Here is a 22,326-nt window from a genome sequence, read left to right on the forward strand (position 1 = left end):
TTACTGTTTGTGTACCATAACAAGAACATATGATGTAGTAGAACAAATGCTGCCTCTAAAAAAGTTGCCATTCGGAGCAGCTAGGTGGCGCAGTGGTTAGAGCACTGGTCCTGAAGTCAGGAGGACCCAAGTTCAAATCCAGCCTCAGACCAAACACTTGACCCTTACTAGCTGTGTGACTCTGGGCAAGTCACTTAACTTCAATTGTCTAAAAAAAAATGTTGCCACTGCCCTCTCTCCCTAATTTGTATTTATCCTGTAAATGTGACATAGGTACGTGTTGTCCCTCCCTGATGGAATAAAACTGCCCTTGACAACAGAGATTATTTCATTTTTTCTATCTGCATCCCCAGTGTCTGGAGCACATCATATGCACTTAATACATGACTGTTGATTAACTAATTGGAAAAGGAAGTTGGTTAAGTTACACGGCAAGATAGATGGCTGTTGGAGGCTATATATATAGAGAGAGCACCAGCCCTGGAGTCAGGAGGACTTGAGTTCAAATCCAGTCTCAGATCCTTGACATTAGCTGTGTGACCCTGGGCAAGTCACTTAACCCCATTACTTAGCCAAAAAAAAAAAGTGGGGAAAACTTTTAAAAAAAAGAAAAAAAAGGATAGCTGTCCTGCTGCATCAGTGCCCTCGTACTATGAAGAAATCTAAAGGAAAGGCCAGGATGGACAGCCTCCCCACTGAAAGCAGCATATATGGGAGAATGTACAAAAGTCACACAGGATGAAGAAATGTGCTCTGGACTCCTGGAGAGTACCCAAACATCAACAATATTAGAGATCCTTTGAAGTGTTTCAACATCTGCCACTCACTTCCTTCCGTCTTTGCTTCTGGACAAACCTCTCAGTTTGAACAGATTAAGTGGCTTCATGGCAGGCAGGTGGCCCTACATTAGCGATAAAGTATTGATTCCCCAGCTGTCCTGTAAGAGTTGGAGGTAGAGCCTCCTTAACCTGGACTGGTCAGCCTTCTGTTAGAAGATCTCAGAGGCAGTTCATGGGCAAGGTGGATGCCTTGCATCTTACCTCCTGCTACTGGGCTCTGACATCAAGGATACTGTTCTCCTCTGAATCCCTACAGCACGGACGAGGATGATGCTATTAGCACACATTATAGTGCTTGAAAATTCAGGAAACACTTTGCTTACAGTACTACAATTTAGTGGCAATTACTCTCTAATTGTTCCATGTATATGATTCTTGTCTTTCTAAACAGATTGTGAACTCTGACAGCAAAGCCTTGGGGTTATGCTTCTTTCATATCCAATTTAGTCCCCAGCACGGGGCCAGGCACGTGACAATTCAATTAAATCTATGCCAACTGACAAAATGGTTATATAGAGATGGCGGGAGCTGGGCTGGCCTCAGGACTGTCATGAGCTCATCATGTACAAGGTGTTGATTCCACCCTGCTGACAAGAAAAAAGGATAGAAGACCAAAGGAAAACAAAGAATACTTTATTATAAAGGGTTAGGTAAAATAGATGGATTCAATAAATACAGGTAAACACTAGAAGCCCAGGAGTGCATCTCAGTCAGGGCCCACCCCTTTGTGGGAAGCATCTGCTCATTCCAAGGAGATGCCAATGAGGGAAGGCATCAGGGGAAGGTGCCACCCTGACCCTTACAGCTTTGTCCCTCTAAGCTGAGAGCACCAAAAGGAGCATTAGACCTGCCTTCTATTCTGGCAGAGAAAAACGGGCTCTAATCTTTCTTCTGGCAAACCCAGGTAGGTATAGGGGTCTTCACCTTTAGGAAACAAGTGCAGGGAGGGGCTTGAGTCCTTCACAGGTATGTTGATCAAGGATTCTAAAGTTAGCCTAAGTCCTGCCCCCACTATACACTATCACTTACCAGGAGGTAGCCTGGGCTGACCTGGGAGTACAACATAGAGGGGATGGCCTAGGAGATGTCAGGCTGTGGGGCAGTGACTTATCGAGTTTTCGGGCCTCTGCCTCCAGGACACTGGCTTCAGGGGCCTGAGCTACAGCCCACAGTGAGTGGGAAAGGTTGTGGTGCAGGTCTGTCAGTTCCCGGCTTGTCTGCACACAGCGGGAGATGTAGTCCTGTTTCTGCTGCCGCTCCAATGCCAGCTGTGCCTGCAGGATGGATACCTGTGGGGAGTAAGAGGGATGCCTGCCTGTTGGACTCCTGTCCCCGGGCCGGGTGGTAACAAAATCCCTCCTCATGTCTCAAACAGGAAGTCCTCTGCTCTCCGAGATACGAGAGGCAGTCTAGAACATGATTCTATCTTTGTGATAGCCTGATGGTTTCCTAAATCTTTCTTAGTTAGATGAGATCTTGAGGGCAGGGACTATACCTCATATCCCCCTACACGCTAAGAACAGGGTTGACACAAAGCAGAAGCTTAATGAAGACATGTTAAAGTCAGCTTCCAGAAAGGGTTTTGGAAAAAAAAAAGTCACTGAAGCCACAAAGCACTCACCTGCCTCTGTAGCTCAGCCACATGTTTCAGTTCTGAGGGAGTCTCCTGTTCCCCTTTTTTCTGCTGAGAAAAACATGATCACATCTCTGTAGGGCTGCCACTCCCCCATCCCATCCCCAAGAGTCAGGGTCTCTGCCTTTCTTGGCTTCCAGAAAGCAAGAGTAGGTTTACCACAGTTAAAAAGGTGTGGCATTCTCATGGCTATCCCTGGGGGGCTGCCCAGTGCTGCAAAGAGGACCCTGGTGCTCTGGATTCTGGGTAGCCTGAAGGCCCAGGGAGGGAAAGACTCTTGGGAGATCAGCAACCCCCTCACTCCACCTTGCCCACTCCTGTGGTGTGTGAGCACATCTGGCTCTGCTGTTGGGGAGGAATAGGTGGGGACGGCATAAACTATTAAGACTAGAACTAACCACTAGACTAGAGTGAGTATGCCTAGCTAAGGAAGGGGGCCTAAAGCACGCCGTTCTGGGTAGAAGCAGGAAGGATAGATAGTCATATGGCAGCCATCAATAAATGAGTCCTGAAGCCCAAAGAATCAGGCCACGTAATACAACAGGGAGGCTGTAGTTCCCACCTTCCTTCAGCTGGGGGGTCAGTGAGGCCAGGTTGTAGCCTCTTCTTCTGCTGCACAGTATTTGGGAGGCTAATAGGAGAACAGGCACTGGGGGCCAGCTGGCTCATCTTGAGCCTGGTCATGAGAGGTTCCTGGGTGGGCTGAAGTAAGTGTCCCACTTTCCAAATCGGGCCCTATCCTTGCCCCTCTGCAGAATTCCGGAACCTAGATACCCTGACAAAGGACCCTTCCTAGCCTAGGAATTAGGGAAAACAAATACCTGCTGGGCTGGAGTGAGGCCTGTGCTCTTGCTAAGCAGGGGAGTGGCAGCACGGCTCATGCAGCTGAGATCCCTCTTCAGCTTTTTTCGTTCCCGCTCTACCTGTTGGCCAGGGAAGAGACTTGGTCAGTCCTTCTGGGCATGGATGTCAGAACGGGGCTTCCTTCCCAGCAGGGGAAGCCCACGTAGGGAGATGGGGAAGAAAAAGACTGGAGCTCAAAAGGAGTGGGTTCAGGTAGGTAAACTGCCTGGGTGTGAATAGGGGTCCAATTACTCACCTGCTCTAGGGTGATCCTTAACTGGAAGTTGTGCTGCTGAAGTCGATTCCTCTCATGCTCCAAACTCGCCATGGCATGCAACAGGTACTTTAGCCTTTTCTGCCATCGTTGTGTCTTCTCAAGTTCTGTACAAGACCCATCATCATCTGGTCCTGTGGCCTGAAGGAGACACCTTCCAGTGAGATGTGTACTGCGAAATTTCTCAACCAAGTCAGACCACAGCCACCCAAGCACAGCATTCAGAGCCCTGACTACCAGGACTGGCGCAGGACCTCAGAAACTGGCCATGAAAAGGGCCCACTGACCCTCCCTTCTACCTAGTCTACCTTTTCTTTTGTGATCTCCAACTCCCCAGCCCACCCCAACTCACCTCGCCTTGGGCTGCACACTGGTCTCCCTGGAGCTCTGGCTCTGCCCCCACACCTGAGCCCTGGCTCTGGGACCGCTCCTCCTCTAGAGCTTGTCTTGTGAGCTGCAACTGCTCCTGTGTGGTAACCGGGGAACAAGGGCATCACCTCAGCCAAGATCTTCATAAATGCTACATCTTCCTCTCACTGATACACGAATAAGAGAACATCCCTCCCCTCAACCCAGGGCCTTGTCTTCAGTTGAGCCCTTCAACGTGTGTTGTCTCGCCACTTAAAATGTCGGCTCTTTGACGGCCCTAACTATCCCACCTGTCTAGCATATTCCCAGAGCTCAGCACAATACTTGGCACATAGTAGGTACTTAACAAATGCTTTTCATCCAAATCCACTTTCTATTTCCACAAGCCTGTCATGTTGGTTACAGTGAAAGTTGCCTCTTCTATCTGCTGCAAGCTCCTAAGAATCCAGGCCCATGTCTCTGTCACTAAATTCTTCAGATCAGTTGGTGACTGGGCCAGGCATACAATAAAAGCTCACTTATACTGTTAGTGGGAGGAAGGATGGACCCACCACTGACTGGACAGTCAGTGGGAGCAGGTACCATGAGGACTGAGTGCAGGCTGGGAAATCTTCTAGAAATAACCCTATCAAGCTGCTGATCCTTTTTGTCCTCAAGTACCAGGATTGGAGGAGTGTGAGTTTGTCTACTCACGCCAAATGACCGGAGCATCAGGCAATGACAGGAAATATCTCTTACAAACAGAAGGGGGTATGTTGTGGTAGTGACAACCCATGTGTCATCTTGAGCAACATACCATAGTTTGCCAACTTCATAGTTAGTGTGTTCCTGCTTGGCCCCTATGAGTGGCAGGAAGTATTCCCTCCAAAGTCTTTATTCCTGCCCTCCCAAGATTATTTGAGGATATAGATAAGAGGTCAGGAAAGGAGTTCTCAAAGTTCAATTTAACAAACATATGTGAAATGCTTATTATGTACAGAGAACACTGTGCTAGGTATGTGGAAGCAGGTGAGAGGGAATGAGGAAATACAATCTATATTAACTAAGACCAAGGGTCTGTCTTCACGGATGGATCTTACAGTCCAGTAGAGGATACAACACTTACATAACTATATTAGAAAAGAGAATGAGGTAAGCTGAATAAGGGAGGAGCAAACAAAATGTTATGTGATGTCTGAAGGGACAAAGGTGACTGATGGGTTGGCCCAGAGACTCAGGCAATGCCTTAGAAGAAAGCTTGGTATTAGGGATTCGGTCCCTCTTGCCAAGTTTAGGGTTTTGGTTTGTTTTTTCTGAACTTCTGATAGGAATCTGGCTTTTCTCTGAAGCACACTAAATACCTGATAGCATGGCATGAGCTAGCTCTCGAGGAGAAGGGGGCCAGCTTCTCTTGGTTAGACATGTTTTTTTTTGTTTGTTTGTTTTTTTGCTAGGCAATGGGGTCAAGTGACTTGCCCAAGGTCACACAGCTAGTAAGTGTTATGTGTCTGAGCCGGCTTTGAACTCAGGTCCTCCTGAATCCAGGGCCGGTGCTCTATCCACTGCACCACCTAGCTGCCCCCTTGGTTAGACATGTTGAAGTGTCAATGCTTTCCTGAGTTCCTGACCCTAGATCTCATTAGCCCCCAAATGCCAGGTGACAGTAGGAAGCAAATGATCCCAGAGCTAGTTTTGTGGGACCCTTCAGTCTATTTTGGCCACCCTTCCCCACCCAGTAACTGACCTGAAGCTGCACATGTTCTGTGTTTTGCTCCATTGCCTTGGCCTGTAAGAACAGGGCTGCCTCATGCAGGTTACAGATGCTGGCCTCACTCTGAGCCAGAGAACGTGCCAAGGCTTGGGCTTTCTCTCGCCATTCAATTTCCCGGGCCTCCGTTTGCCTCAGGGCATTCTTCACTCGTTCAAGCTCCTCCTGAAGCTTGGTCTCCTCCACAGACACAGGTGATATTTCACGCAGGGACATCTTCATCATCCCCATCTCACAGGCTTCCTCCTCTTCCTTCTCCATTTTCTCTGGGCTGCGGCTTTCATTGTAAGACTCCCGCCCCTGCCTCTGGTAGACCTTCTGCAGGTGCAGCACCTCTCTGTCCTTTCCAGACAGGGACAGCTGGAGATGCCTGAGACTGTCTCTCAGGACCTTGCTTTCTTCTTCTTCCCCTTTGCCTAGCTGGCTCAGGGCTTCCTCTTGCTGCTGCCCCTTTTCCTTGAAGTGCCTCAGCTCCTGGTCCCTCTGTGCTAGGGCCTGTTGTAGCTGCTGAGCCATCTCCTGGTGCTGCAGCTGCTGCTCCCCAATCTCATTCTCTCGCTCCCTCAGGGCCTCCTCCAGGTGCCGGGCCTGCATCTGACAAGAGTCCAGGGCTGCCTGCAGAGCGGCTGCACTGACTTCCAAGCTCTGGCTTAGTTCTGCCTGCTGGAGGAGCTCCTGGTCTTTCTCCTGAAGGGAAGCCTGTGCCGCTCTGAGGGCCTCCTGGAGGGCCTGGACCTGGCCTACTGCAGCCTCTTCCCACTGCCTGGCCTCTGCCTTCTGCTCGTGTCCCTGCTCTGTACACTGCTGTCGCAGGGCCTCCAGAACCTTCTCTTGTTCCTGAAACTCAGCTCTGAGATCTCCCAGCAGCTCTTCCAAAGCTCGGACCTGCAGCTCTGCAGCTGTGTGTTGTTGCTGCACCTTCAAGTTCTGTTCCTTGTGAGCCTCAACTGCCCGCTCACGCTCCTCCAAAGCTGCCCTGGCCTGCTCCAGGGATGCTTGCAGAGTGCTCACCCGCTGTTCCTGGCTCTCCTGCTGCTCCTGTGCCTTCTGCTGGACGGATTCCAAGTCTCCCTCTCTGGCCCGCAAGGCCTCCTGCACTCTCTCCAGCTGGTCCTGCAGAGCCCTTTCCCTGGACTCCCCTCTTTCCTGTGCTTTCTCAATATGCTGTTGCTGGGTCTCCAACTCTTGATCCTTCTGGGTTAAGAGTAGTGTCATTTCCCCGATCTTTCTCCGAAGGCCCTGCAATTGCTCCTCCCGCTGTTCTCCATACTTCTGGAACACCTGGATCCTCTCCCGCTGGTACTCCACCTCCTTCTCCTTGTCCCTCAGGATCAGCTTCATGTGCTCCAGGCTGCTGCGCTGGGCCTTGGCTTGCCCCTTTTCTTCCTCTTCCCGCTCTATCATGAGCTGTCTCTGAGACTCAATTTCCCTGTCTTTTTCCCTCAAGGCCAATTTCATCTCTTCAAGGTCCTCCTTTATTAATTTGTTCTGCAACATTCTTTGATCTTCCAGGGCCAGAATTTTCTCTTCTTGTAGTACCAACTCCTGGCCTTTCCTCTCTAGGTCCCAAGTAAGTTGATCCTTTTGTTTCTTGAGCTCCTCCATTTGGTCTCTGTGAGACTTCATCTCCTGGCTTCTCTCCTCAAGATCTGCTGTCAGGAGAGCACTGTGGTTTTCTAACTCTTTAATCCGTTTGCTCTGTGACTGCATTTCCTGACTCCTCTCCTCCAAGTCCAAAGTTAGATGGGTCAGTGTAGTCCTCTGCATTTCTCTTTGGTGCTCTAGGTCCTCAATCTTTTTTTTCTGAGATTCTATTTCTTGATGATTCTCTTTAACTTCTAAAGCCAGATGTTCTAGAGTAACCAACTGGTTTTCCAGATCTTGAATCTGTTCTCTCTGGGACTCTATCACTTGCATTTTCTTCTGTAAATCCAGAGCCTGATGTTCCAGGATGTTTCCCTGAGTGTCTTGCTTCTTCTCAAACTCTTCAATCTGCTCTCTCAGTGATCTTATCTGCCTCTCTTTCTCCTCCATGGCCACAGGCAGATGTTCTAACACAGCTTTCTGTTTCTCTAGCTCTTGGATCTGTTCTCGCTGGGATTCCAGCACTTGACTTCTCTTCTCTAGGTTCAGAGACAGATGTTCTTGCATCACTTTTTGTGCTTCTTTCTGCTCTTCCAGTTCTTGAATTATTCCCTGCAGGGCTTCTAGCTCCTTCTCTCTCTTAGAAAGTGAACTGGTCAAAAGATCAAGATTTTCCTGCAGGGCCTTCCCTTGGGCCACCTTCTGCTCATCCCATCTCTTCAGGGCCTCTGCTCTCTCCCGCTCACTCTCTGCTTCCTCAATCTTCTGTTTAAGGGCTGAGCGAGTTGTTCTCAGTTCTTCTTCCAGGGCTTCTATGGCACTAGCTTGTGCCTTAGTGGCTGCAACTGATGTCTGAAGGTGTTCCACCCTTGATACCAAATTTTCCTTGGCTGCCCACAACACTTCTCGTTCATTCTGAAAACAGAAACAGATCCATCTTAAAAACTGGACTACCTACTGCCACTATCCACTTCGAAGGGCAAGGCTGGAGCAAATCATTCCATTTACAAAGAAGGTCACTGAGATACAGAAGACTTAGGTCTGAAGTCATACTGCTTTATAGGTAATGTCTGGACAAGAATCCAGCTGCAGAATCCCTGGGCTCAAAGGAACTTCAAGAAGAAAAGCCTCCTGTCTCTGGGCATGTCAGTTTTCCAGACTCCTAACTTAGCGCTCTTTTCACATAATCTGCCATTTTGGAATTCTGGGACACTAGTGTTTTGGAAAATAATGCTGCTCCCATCCCAAGGGCCCTGAGGAGAATGGCCAATGTAAGTCATTACATCCTCTGCCATTTAACATTCACTACTGCTTGAAGCTTCACCTCTGGAATTTCATCTTTGTAATTCTTATTAGGTTAGAATAAGGCAGCACAAAGTCTTAGGGGAACAACTGGGAAATTAGGGCCAAATTCTTAGCCCTCTAAAATCATCCATGTAAAATTGAGAGATGATTCAAGTATTTTGGCTGAATGATGAAAATCGTAAAAGACGGCCCCAAATTCTCCTGTAACAGGCTCTGTCTCTGTCTCATCCAATTTCTATTTCCTAGGAAGTCACAAAATTAGTCAGTACCCTTCTAAGTTAAATGGCAAACATACATTAAAATCAACTGCTAAAAAAGAAGAGAACGGGGTCTGCCATGTTTCCCACAAATGGAAGTGTTTGAAAGAATAGTCTCTGTTGGGGTACTACCTAAAGAGGTCAACAGTACAGAAGAAAATGAGGGAGACCAACTCAAAAAAGGGACGGGGAATGGAAGTGAATGTCTGAATTACAGCTAACATTGAGGAGCAGCCTTTGTACCATACTTTATATTTCACAATGCCCAAACAAAATTCTCACTCAGAGAATTTAGGGAAGTTAAAGAAAGAATTGAAGAGAAATAAAATCCTTAATCCAGAGAAAACAATTGAATGAGGATCCTTCAAGGCACTGTCAGCAATTCTTAGGACAAAATGCAGGTAATGAGACATAAGGGAAAGGGCAGTGAGAGGTTAGAATTAAATTTAGGGCAGGTTATGGTCTTGGGCTCTGGGCTGCTGGGGAACCAGGGCCCTTGGCTCCTTGGAGACCATTGCACCAGTTTAGAAGGGAACTTTTAGGGCAATCTTGGCTCTGAGGCAAGAATCATCTCACCTGGGCTTCTGCCCTTTGCTGCTCAGCACTCTTCAGGCTGCTTTGTAGGGTGGCCACTCTCTCCTGAAGTGCAACCAACTCTGTCTCCAAGGAGCTCTGCTCCCCTTCCCATTTCAATTTCTCTGTGGGAGGAGAGGAAGGAGATGTAGAGAGAACAAATAGCAAGGCGAAGCATGGAGAAAGAGATGAGGAGGAAAGAAGGGAAAAAAGAGAAAAGGAAGATTACACGATTTTTGCAAACCTAAAAATTTGGCAACTCCTTGGGCTCTGGGTATATCTCCAGTCTCACATCTATGTTCTCATCACCAGGCCCTGGAACTGCCTCTAGCTACAACTGTTCCAACACAGTTCTCAACCTAGTTCGTTGCTGCTCCAATATAGTCAACCTGTGCAATAGGGAACTACTGTATCTGGTGTGCCCAACTTTCAAACATGCTGCCCAGAGCAAGAGTGTCCCTGAGGCATGGACATACTGCAAAGACAGCAGATAAGAAGCCTCCTTGGCCTAGAGTCTATCCTCCCAAGGCATATATCCCTTCCTTTCTTGCTGCTAGTTATCATCCCTCCCCGGTCTTATTCACTTCAGGGTGTTCCAGGCCTCCCACCTTACCTTTCTGATTCTGAGAGAGCAGTCTCTGAAGCTCCTCAACTTTGGTAGAAAACTGGTTCCGTTCAGTTTCAGCTTGGGACAGACGCTGCTCCAGCTTTTCAACCTGACACTTCATATCATCCTATGGGAGGAAATAGAAAAAGCAGTCTTGGTTCACACGAAGTAGTCTGACTGGGATGAAGCAAGAGGAAGGGGAATTCAAGTTTGAAAAAATGGCAACCTCCACATTAGGGTGGGACCAGTTGTGTATGCTTCATCTGCTCAATTATATCCAATTTCCTTGAGAAAAGCCAGAAACTATGTCTTTTACTTCTTATTAGGCCCACAATGCCTACCACAGAGCTTTCTACAAGTCAGTTCCCACCAGTAGTATCCTTGGGAAGTCACAGACAGGATTATCAATGTCAAATAACAACTAGGAAAAGAACAGGATAAACTGGCTAGCATCATTCAGTATACTGCTCTTCTGAGGTCAGCCTGGTTCTTTTCAAATTCCAGAGGTTCAACCTAGACCCAGGTCATTCAGTAGTTCTGGTCTAGCCCTGAGATTGTTTCTGCCCTCCTTACCCTTGAGATTTTTTTTCTGTCTGTCCTTCAAGGTCCAACTCAAGTCTCTTTTCCTCCAGGAAGCCTTTACTAATCACTCTAAGTTACAGAGTGTATTCTAGCATTTTTAACCTGTGTCACATACTGGCTATCATGTACTACCCTGCGACAGCTCCTGTACCATTGTCTACTACTGTTAAACACTTGTAAAGTTATTTTACTTTTAGTTGTGTATATCTTGTCTCCTTAATCAAAGTCAAGGCTCTGGAGAATAGGAACCATACTTTACCCTTCTTAGTATCTCCCATAGTGCCTAACATGGAGAGGTCAAATACAGAATCACAGCATTGTAGAACGCTAAGAGCTGGAAGGAACTAACTAATCTCATCTCCTCATTTTATGGATATGGAAAACGATAGAAGATATTCAATAAATATTTCTGATTGGCTGGAAAACTAATTGGAGGGACTTAGGGATATAGCTTACTCTGAGAAGCCCTGGCAACATCATGGGCTTAAAAGATGACAATCTTAACATCTAGGAAGCGCTGGAAGCAGTCTAGTCTTTCTGGGATCTTGAAACCAAACTGATCCAGTCTTGGCTAGCTTGTCATGAAAGGAACTAAATCCCTGTGAATTTCTCAAATGATCTCAAGAATGTGATATTAGACTGTTATAACTGCCTCCCTCTCCGGCATCAGATAAGACAGAAGAGCTAGAAAAGAGAAGGTAAGACAGTAGAGACTCCAAAATAAGAAATAAGGTCACACACCCGAGCATGACGAGCCCTCCAGAGGTCTCGCTGAAGTTTATGAAGGCCAGATGCCACACCCTCAGTATTTAGGGCAATCTGGCTTTTAAGGAAATTCTCTGTATTCTCTTGCTCTGAAAAAATGAGAAAAGAGGGACAGGTGTATAATCTTCATACACACACACACACACTTTTTTTTTTTTTGCGAAACAATTGGAGTTAAGTGACTTGCCCAGGGTCACACAGCTAGTAAGTATCAAGTCTGGTATGAGACCAGATTTGAACTCAGGTCCTCCTGATTCCAGGGCTGGTGCTCTATCCACTACGTCACCTAGCTGCCCCAGTGTATTATCTTCAGAAATGGATATCTTACATAAAAGGAAGAAACTAAAGTTCAGTCAGAGACCCCCTCCTGATATTTCTACCTGCTTTCCCTTTGGCCTAGACTGAAAAGCTCCCTTTTCAAGTTCCTATTCCTCTTCCAACAATCTGTTCTCCATCACAGAAATTTAATTCCCTTTCTTTCTTAGGGGCCCACCTTTGTCTCTGCGATGGACCCCATGCTGATCCTTGGACAAAATGCTCAGTTCTCCAGCAGCTGACTCACCAGACCCCAAAGCTTTGGGACTCCAGGGAAGGGGAGAGGCATCTCCACCACCATTCAGCTCTAATTTGCTCTCAACAGCCATTCCAAAGGTTTGCTGTAGGATGGAGTAGAGGTTGGCTAGCTGTGCCTGTGCCTGACGTCCATGTTGCTGCTCTAAAACCAGAGCCCCGACTTGGCTTTCCATACTGCACAGCTGTAGCTGCAGCTGGGCTGCCTTGGCCTCTTGTGTCCACAGGGAGGCTCTCAACTGCTGCTCTGTCTTCTTCGATGCTTCAAATTTCTCCAAAAGTGTTTCTTGATCCAGAAGCAAAGCTTCCTTTTTCTGCACTTCTTCTTCCAGAAACTGTACCTGATGGAGAAGGAACACACTCAATGGAGGAATAAAAGAGAAGAGAGGAGAACATCTCTAGAGGCAGCTCGATGGTGCAGAGTACAGATCACTGGGCCTGGACTCTGGAAGGCCTGAGTTCAAATATAGTCTCAAATACCCCAGGCAAGTCACTTAATGTTTGCCTCAGTTTCCTCAACTATAAAATGGGGATAATAACAGCACTTACTTCCCAAGGTTGTTGTGGGGATCAAATGAGATGATATTAGTAAAGTGCTTAGCACAGCACCTGGCACATAGTAGGTACTATATGAATACTTATTCCCTTCCTCCGTCTTGGAGGAGAGACCTATGATGATACAATGACAGAAAGAACAGATAATATATTGGATGACAGAATCAGGATCCAAAAAGATCATAACAGGGTGGTACAGTGGGCCAATTAAAATAACATTTAATGAAGATAAATATAGGCTTATATTTTAGTTTAAATAATCAACTTCACAAATGCATGATAAGGAAAGCATAGGTACAAAGCAATTTATCTGAAAAAGATGTGAAAGTGTTCATGGACTACAAACAACATGGCGGGCAAAAAACACTAATGTGATATTAAGTTGTATTAAGAGACTCGGAAGTCACTAGTCTCAGGACTAGAGAGGTGAGAGAACGTACATTGTTCCCTGGTCAAACTACTCCTACAGTATTGTGTTATTTTCTGTATGCCACATTTCAGGAAGAGCCTTTCTAAACAGGAAAGTATCCTTAAGAGGGTGACTAGGATTGTGAAGGAACATTCCATAAAGATCCTGGCCAATGAAGCAGGGACATTTTACCTGGAGAAGAGAAGACATAGAGAAGATCTGACAGCCGTTTTTATTTGAAGAGCTGCCAGGACAGAACTGAGATTAGACTTGGTATACTTGGTCCCAAAGGAAAGAATAAGCAACAATGGGTAGAAGTTGCCAGGGAGGCAGGGCCAAGGGTCAAGGGAGAATTTCTTTACATGAACTAGAGCCATTCAAAAGTTCAATGGGTTGCCTCAGCAGGTAGTAAGGGTTCTGTTCACTAAAAGTTTTCAAGTAAAGACTGGATGACCCCTGGCAAAGTTATGTTAGGGGAGTGAAGAAATGGCACAGACAGAGGCACAAATATGTAGAGCTGAGAGACCAAGACAGAGAAGGGCAGAGACAAATGAAGCAGAAAAAAGAAAAATCTAGAAAAAGAGAGACTGAGAGGCAGAGATAGGAGCTACAGGCTGGACTAGGCAACCTCTAAGTTCACTTCAATTCTGAGATTTGAGATTCTACACCATAAGAGGCATAAACAGAAACAGAGGAACACAAGTACAGAGGCTGAGGAAAACAAGATAAGCTGCTCAAGTCTCCTCCAAACCTGCACATTCTCTGTTACAGAGGGAGTTTGTATTCAGGTGTAGACTGGACCGAATGGCCTCTGAGGGCTCTTCCAACTCTGAGATTCTGTGATGGCCTGGGCCCAGGCTTCTACATGCTTCTAGATGTTCAAGACAAAAAATCTCAGCTACATGCTGCACAAAAGAGAGGCACACTGGACTAAGAAACAGGAGACTCGGGTCCTACCTCTGACTCTGCCATAAACTAGCTATATGACCACAGATGTTACTTTCCCTTTCTCAGCCTCAGTTTTCTCATCGGAGGGACCAACTAGATGATCTGTAAGGTCTCTTTCACCTCTAATGAGTTGATGACTCTAAGACTCAAGACATACAAGGAGAAATAAATTTGGCAAAGCTGATAAAAGAGAAATAGACCATGTTGGATAGGCTAGGGGAAGACAAGCATACTAATACACTGTTAGAACTATGAACCAGTCCAATCATGCTAGGAAACAATTTGAAATTATGTAATAAACTGTCCCGATTCATTGACCCAGAGACCCTGGGCATAAATCCCAAGGAAGTCAAAGACAGAAAAAAAAGGTTCTATATATATACCAAAATATTCATACCCACAATTACTCTAGTAGCAAAATACTAGAAACAAAGTGGGTGCCCACTGATTGAGAAATGGCTGAACAAACTGTGGCATATCAACTCAATGGAATATTATTTTGCCACAAGAAATGATAAACATAAAAAATTAAGATAAATAAGGAAAGATTTCTACAAACTGATAACAAAAGCAGCTAGGTGGCAGTGCACGAGCTAGAGTCAGAAAGCTCTGAGTTTGAATCCTGCCTCATTTAATGTCTTAAGACTCATTTCCTCCTTTGTAAAAATGGAAAAAATAATAGTACCTACCACCTCCCAGGGTCATTGTGAGGAACAAACCCTAAAACATTACATAAATGTTAGCTATTATTACAGAGTGAGATAAGGTGAACCGAGAAAATAATACATGTAATTACAACACCGTAAAAGCAAAGAATACTAAAACAAGGCTGGAAATAGTGTTTGGGTCATGGCCAATCATGTTCTCTGAGATGAAGGAGGAAACGAATTTCCCTGCTTTCATGGTGAAGATGGGACGCTGCTGATACAGCATGCTGCACACACTGCCATATGTGCTTACTGTGTCCATTAGTTTCCTCTAAGTATTTTTTGCTGTTGGGAAAGCTTACTTGGTCGTGTGTATGGGGGGCAGGCATATTCAGAAATAACCATAATGTAAACACAAAAGACATCAATAGGGGCAACTAGGTGACGCAGTGGATAGAGCACCAGCCCTGGGGTCAGGAGGACCTGAGTTCAAATCCAGCCCCAGACACATAACACTTTATTAGCTGTGTGACCCTGGGCAAGTCACTTAACCCCATTGCCTAGCAACAACAACAACAAAAAAGACATCAATAAAGATTTATAAAAGAAAACTTTAAAAAATACAAAGAGGGCCATGGAACTCACGGAGAAGTTTCACCCCATAAATCTTCCTAGAGAGCAGAGGCTAAGAAGGCCTCCACCATGGAAGGCACTAAGGTACCTGGGCACTCAGCTGCTCCTGTTCTCCCTGGGCCTCTTTCACATCCTGGCATAGGGATTTCAGCTCTTGCTGTTGGACTGAATCAGTCTCCTGTAAGATGAAGAGTCTTTCTTCCTTCTCTGCTAGTGACTGAACCAGGCTGCAAAGAAAAGGAAGATGGAATTGAGACCACTGTTACCTGTTCCTCTGCCTTGCTGGTCATGTCCACTAAACACTACAAATCTAACAAAACAATGGCTAACATGTCGATCCTAACAGAGAAAAGACACTGGGAATATAAAAATGGTCCAGTCTCAAGAAGCGGCTCTAATTCTAGGTCGATCCTCAAAGGGGGAGGTGAGTACTGTGGACCTAAGCCCAAACAAGAATGATTTCCCCTGGCTATTATTATCTGTTTTCCAGGTCAAAACTCTTAGACCTCTGACTCTCCTTTAACTCCTGTAGCCAATCAAGTCATATAACAGAGCAATCCTTCCTTCCCATTTCCGTGACTATCACTCTCTACCCACAAACTCCTTGATGGCTTCCTTTCTAATTTCCAGAAACTACCCTAAATACTACCACTAGATTAATCTTCCTAAATTCTGTTATTCCTTTGCTCAAAAATTTATGATAGCTCTCTACTGCGTACCACATCTGGTTCAAATTCTTCTTCTTGGTCTTCAGGGCCCTCATAGTCCAGACCTATCCTATATATCTAACTCCAAACAAATTATTTTGCTGATCTAGTCACGTTCCATGATAAGCAGGCTCATTCCTGTCACCTAGTCTTTGTTCATATTGATCCTACTTCCTTGAATACTTTACTCTATCCACTGAACCACTCTGGCCAGCTAGGTCAGAGAGACTTGAATTTGAATCTTGCCTCAGACACTTACTATCTGCGGGACTCTGAGCAAGTCACTTGACCTCTGTCTGCCTCAGTTTCTTCAACTGTAAAATGGGAATAATAATTAGCACCTACCTCATAGGGCTGTTGTAAGCATAAAATGAGATAGTATTTGTAAAGCGCTTAGCACCGTGCCCAACACACAGTAGGTGCTTAATAAATACTTGTGTCCTTTACCTGATACTTATTTTTCTGGGTTTAATTCAAATTCCCACTTTCTCCATGAAGCTTTCTTTGACTACTTTAGCCCACTGTGATCTCTCCTTTCTCTGACTGAACCACATATATTGTCCTTTGATTATCTATTTTCTGGCATTATTATCTATTCCGCTAGCATGGTACAGTGGAAAGCATGCTGGACTTGGAGTCAGAGGTTCAAATTCTAGTTCTACTACCTGTGACCTGTATAACCTTTGGCAAATCTCAGGGCCTCAATTTCTCCAACTGTAAAGTAAGGGGTTGGTCAAGATCAAAGTGTCAAATTCACCAGCAGCAAGCTGCCAGGCAGAACCAGATTAAAACATAACTGGGAAATGTTTAACAAAATAAATAAAAATATAACATGACACAAAAAGATATTGTTAATTTGTGGTATTCTAAGTCAATATGTGGCTGCAAGGATACATTTCTATTTAAGTTTGATGCTGGTGGACTAGATGACCTCTATGTTTTCATTAAGGTAAAAAGCTATGATCCTACAATTTCATGTGTACATGATTCTTGCTGTATCCTGTATCATGAGTCTTCAAAACCTATAATACAATCACAGTTTTCTGCATATGTCACCCCCTCCTCCATACTAGAGTACACTTCCTCATCCTCACCTTTCAGAATTTTTATCTTCTTTCAAGATGAGATTCCCTGATCCTTCCAGCTGAAAAATGTTCACTCTCTCCTCAAATTCTCTTTTCTAACCAGGATCTCTCCTTTGCCCCTGTCACGCTCTACCCTTGTATTATACTTTCCAGGGTACATCACACACCCTCTCTCAGGCCCCAGCAAGTAGATTTTGAGCTCCTTCTTAGTAGTTTTTATCTTTGTATCCCTTGGGCCCTGGCATAATGCCTTGCTCATCATAAGGTCTAAATAAATGTCTGTTGAATAGCATTATTTTAAATATACTCAATGGTGGCAATTTTTCCTACCCTGAAGATAGAGGGGATTTACAGAAGTGACCCAAAGTTATTTACACACAAGACTAGTACATAAGTAGGCTGAGTGAGGAGGGAGCCAAGATGACGGAATGAGAGCTAGTATTGTAGCTCTTTCAACACACCTCCTCCATAACAACCTAAAAAATGCACCAAACCAAATTTTGATTAGGAAAGCCAAGAAAAAGTTACTGTGAGTCAATTTTCCAGCGCAGGGCAGCTTAGGAAGACAGACAGAGAGGTCTATAAACACTGTGATTAGGGCTGGCCAGGAGAACAGTGAGATGGCAGAAGCAGCAGTAGGACTAAGAGCAGCCAGGGATGGAAAGGAAACCAAGACAGAGCACCAGGGCAAAAAGAGCTCCCAGGGGACCTCTGAACTAGTGCTGGGAGCAGGAATAGGTGCCATCTGGCAGTTGTGACCCATTACCCAGTTCCAGGCTAGAGACCCAGGGTGGAAAGAAGTGGCTGTGACCTAGCTAAATCCTAGCAGAGTACTGAGCACAAAACAAATTCCAGAAAACTCAGCTGTGTGTCTCTTAAGTCCAGGTGCAGAGTAGCAACTCTGTTCTCAGTAAGCCCCTCACATAAGCCTACAGTGGAAAAACAAGGGCAGAAGACCAAGACCAAAAGGGAGCCAGCAGTTCAGTCACTCTGAATCTGCAGAACCTCCCAGTGGTGACTGTGACTAAGTCTATCAGCAGTCTATTGAAACTCAACTACAAACATGCCAATAAACCCAAATCCGGATCAGGAACTTGCAGAACTTGGACCAGGAGGGCTGTGAACAGACATCTGCCTGGACCACACCACTTTGGAAACATTAAAATCTTGTAAGTCCCCAGATTGAGCAGAAGCAGAAGAAGCAGGAGAAACTCAGGCCAGACCACCATATTGCAAAGTGAGCTGACATTAATATAATATCCAAAGTCAAAAAGTAAACTGGAAGAATGAGCAAACAAAAAAAGAATCTGACTGTAAAGAACTACTATAGTGACAGAGAAACTCAAGACACACACACACACACACACACACACACACACACACACTCTCTCTCTCTCTCTCTCTCTCTCTCTCTCTCTCTCTCACACACACACACACACAGAAGAAAATGAGTTGAAAACTTGACATTAAAACCTCCAAAAAAATCCTCAACAACAAAACCAGATTGGACACAAGCCCATAAGAATTCCTTGAAGAGATAAAGAAATCTAAAAAGAGCAAAAAAAAAAAAATTAAAACCCAGATAAAATCAGCAGAGGAAAAAAATGGGGAAAAAATGAGGGCTATCCCAGAAAGTTATGGAAAGAGAATTAACAGCCTGGAAAACAAGTTACAAAAACCTCACTGAAGAAAGTAACTCCTAAAAATTAGAGCTGGTCAAATGAAAGCTAATGATTCCATGAGACATCAAGAAGTAATAAAAAAGTCAAAAGACTGAAAAAATAAAAGAAAATGTGAAATATCTGACAGGAAAAACAAATGACTGGAAAATAGATCAAGAAGAGATAATTTAAGAATCCTTAGTTTATTTGAAAGCCATGAACAAAAAGATTCTAGCCATTATATTTCAATAAAGGAAAACTGCCCAGATATTTTAGAACCAGAGGGCAAAGCAGAAAATGAAAGAAGCCATTGGCCATGTGCTTAGAGAAATTCTAAAATGAAAACTCCAAAGGATATTGTAGCCAAAATCCAAAACTCTCAGGTCAGGGTGAAAATACTGCAAGCAGCTAGAAAGAAAGAATTCAAATACTACTGAGCCACAGTCAAGATCACACAACATTTAGCAGCTACCTGTATAAAGAAGCAGAGGAACTGGGAGAGCAAAGAATAGTTTACCTGTGAGATTCATGGAACAGAAGAATTTATGACCAAACAAGAGATAGAGAACATTAAGAAACGCAAAGTGGATAATTTTGATTACATTAAATTGAAAAGTTTCTGCACACACAAAGCCAAAACAACCAAGATTAGGAGGGAAGCAGAAAACTGGGAAAGAATTTTTACAACCAATGTCTCTGATAGGGACCTCATTTCTAAAATATATAGAGAACTAAGGCCCTCACTTCTAAAATATATAGAGAACTAAGTAAAATTTATAAGAACATAAGTCATTCCATGGTTTCTCCTATTGGTTTTAATTTTTACTTACAACTTCACTAATGTGAAAATATGTTTAACAGGAATCTGTAAATGTATAGCTTACATCAGATTGTGCCCCATCTTGGGGAACGTGGTGGGGAGGAAGGGGGAGAAAAATTTTAAATTCAAAAGCATATGGAAGTGATTGTTGATAAACAAAATAAATTAATAAAATTTTTAAAAAAAGAATATAAGTCATTCCCCAATTGATAAATGGTCAAAGGATATGAACAGGCAGTTTTTAGGGGAAGAAATTTAAGTTATCTCTATAGTCACAGGAAAAAATGCTCTAAATCCTATTGATTAAAGAAATGCGAATCAAAACAACTTTGAGGTACCACATCACACCTATCAGATTTTCTAACATGACAAAACTGGAAAATGATAAGTGTTGGAGAAGACATGGGAAAATTGCAACACTAACACATTATTGATGGAGTTGTGAAATGATCCAACCATTCTGAAGAGCAATTTAGAATTATGCCCAAAGAGCTACAAAAATGTGCATACCTTTAACCCAGCAACAGCACTTCTAAGGCTATATCCCAAAGAGATCATACTAATGGGAAAAGGACCCACATGTACAAAAATATTTATAGCACCTATTTGTGTGGTGGCAAAGAATTGGAAATTGAGGGGATGCTCATCAATTGGGGAATGGCTGAACAAGTTGTGGTATATGAATGTAATGGAATACTATTGTGCTATAAGAAATGATGAGCAAAAAGACTTCAGAAAAACCTGGAAAGACTTGTGTGGACTGATGCTGAGTGAACAGTGAGCAGAACCAGGAAAACATTCTATACAGTAATAGCTATGTTATGAGATGACTAACTTTGATAGACTTAGCTCTTCTCAGCAATGCAAGGATCTAAGATATCTCCAAAGGTCTCATGATGGAAAATGCTATCCACATCCAAAGAAAGAACTATGGAGTTTGAATGCAGATGGAAGCAAACTATTTGCTCTTATTTTTTTCTTGTTTTGTTTTGTTTCTTCTTTCTTGTGGCTCCTCCTATTGGTTCTAATTCTTCTTTACAACATGACTAATGTGAAAATGTTTAATAGGAATGTATACGTAGAGCTTCTATCAGATTGAATGCCATTTTGGGGAGGCAGGCGGGAGGGGAGAGGGAGAAAATTTAAAACCCAAAAGCTTATGGAAGTGATTGCTGAAAACTAAAAATAAATTAATTTAAAAAAAAAAAGAAGTGGCGAGATATGATATTTTTGGAACGTGATGTTCTGGAAGGCAAAAGGAGTTAGATTTGCAACCACGAATAACCTACCTGCAAAATAAATATAATCTTATAGGGGGAAAAATGGACATTTAACGAAATAACTTTCAAGCACTCCTGATAAAAAGACCAGAGCTGAATAAAAAATCTGACATTCAAACACAGGACACAAGAGAGGCATAAAAAGGTAAATATGACCAAGAAATCACAAGGGACTAAAACAGGTTAAATTGTTTATTTATATTATTATATGGGGAGATGACACATGTAATCTCTTAGAACTTTATCAACACCAGGATCTTAGAAGGAATCCAATTAGACTGAAAGTCTGGGTGTGATTCTATTATGTTGGGATGATATCAAAAGAAGAATGGGAGGGTGCAAAAACTACTGTCACAACACCAGACAGATGAAAGGTACACCTAAATCCCTTGCTTATTAACTCTTCTGTTATAACCCTTCTTGCTTATAAAAGAGGATCTCAGAATTTCACTCTTCAGCTCCATCAGAGGGCGCCTTCACCCTGACAGCCTAATTCCATATAGCTCAGAGGTTTTTTTTTAAACCCAAGATCCACAGGGTCCAGGGACAGATTTCAAGGAGGATTAAAAACTTGGATGGGAAAAAAAATCACATTTTTATTTTCACTAGACTCTGAATGAAATTTAGCACTTCCTTCAATTGTGAATATAGGTAACAAACTACAGTAGTATTATCAGAACCTCACTTTGTTACCAACAGAAATAAAAACTATTTTCATGTTACATCATATATATATATATATATATATATATATATATATATATATGTATATCTCAAAGCATCATTTATACTCATCACTACTTCAAAATTATTATAGTTACTAGACCTACTGCTAGATTGCACTTGATTATAATCCTGCTGTCTACATACACTATTTTAAATCAACTGGTTTCCTTTACGATCTTCTGTATTTTATTTTATGCATTTAAAAACATTACTCTCAGAAGGAGTCCCTAGGCTTCACCAAATAGCCAAAGGAATCCAGGACACAAAGGTTAAGGACCTCCCCTCAGAGTACATAGTGAAACAAGAGACTAGAATTAATACTTATGGTATGAGCAGTACTGAATAGGCCAGAAGCAAGGTGATTGCCAGTCTCTAGATGTCAAACATAGTTCTCATTTTTATAAACTGAAAGAAAAGAAACAGAGGTCTAGGACTGGAAAAGCAAGAGCTACTGTCAGGCAGACCCAATAAGATAGACATATGGAAAAGGCTAAGAAGAGAGAGGAAGCAAAGAACCTATAATTAAACCATGTGGACCAAGAAACAAGAAGTAAATTCCCAGAAAGGACTTTCTTCTCAGCTATTCCATTCTATTTCCCCATCCCTACCTCCTCCTTTTTCACCTATCTAAATTGAATCTATCCTTTAAGACCTAGCTCAAGTTATCATTCATATTATTCATAACATTCATAATCATTCATTCATTCAACATTTACTGAATCCTCTTATATATAGGAATTTGGGCTAAGTATTATGGATACAAAGAGATAAAGAGACTTAATTGGGAAGTCAGAAACTCGGTATAAACTAATTGCCAAATGAGTGGTACAGAACACTAGTACTACAGGAATTCATACTGGGAAGAGATCACTGAAGGCAGAAGTGAATAGTAAAGGTTTCGCAGAGA

The 22,326-nt window shown here is 43.6% G+C and overlaps 1 protein-coding gene across 1 annotated transcript in view; it reads right to left on the minus strand.

Moving 5' to 3' along the window:
• Positions 1–1,456: 1,456 nt before the first annotated feature.
• Positions 1,457–22,326, minus strand: part of CEP250 (centrosomal protein 250) — a 47,145-nt gene continuing 26,275 nt past the window's right edge. The window contains 11 exon segments of the mRNA XM_078150258.1: positions 1,457–2,128; positions 2,461–2,523; positions 3,294–3,395; positions 3,572–3,730; positions 3,942–4,055; positions 5,682–8,204; positions 9,428–9,549; positions 10,038–10,158; positions 11,355–11,467; positions 11,941–12,285; positions 15,225–15,367. Coding sequence (XP_078006384.1) covers positions 1,865–2,128; positions 2,461–2,523; positions 3,294–3,395; positions 3,572–3,730; positions 3,942–4,055; positions 5,682–8,204; positions 9,428–9,549; positions 10,038–10,158; positions 11,355–11,467; positions 11,941–12,285; positions 15,225–15,367 — 4,069 coding nt within the window. The 3' untranslated portion in view covers positions 1,457–1,864.

Source organism: Phascolarctos cinereus, unplaced genomic scaffold, assembly GCF_003287225.1.
Source record: "Phascolarctos cinereus isolate Bilbo 61053 unplaced genomic scaffold, phaCin_HiC Scaffold_2;HRSCAF=192, whole genome shotgun sequence".
Lineage (NCBI taxonomy): Eukaryota > Metazoa > Chordata > Mammalia > Diprotodontia > Phascolarctidae > Phascolarctos > Phascolarctos cinereus.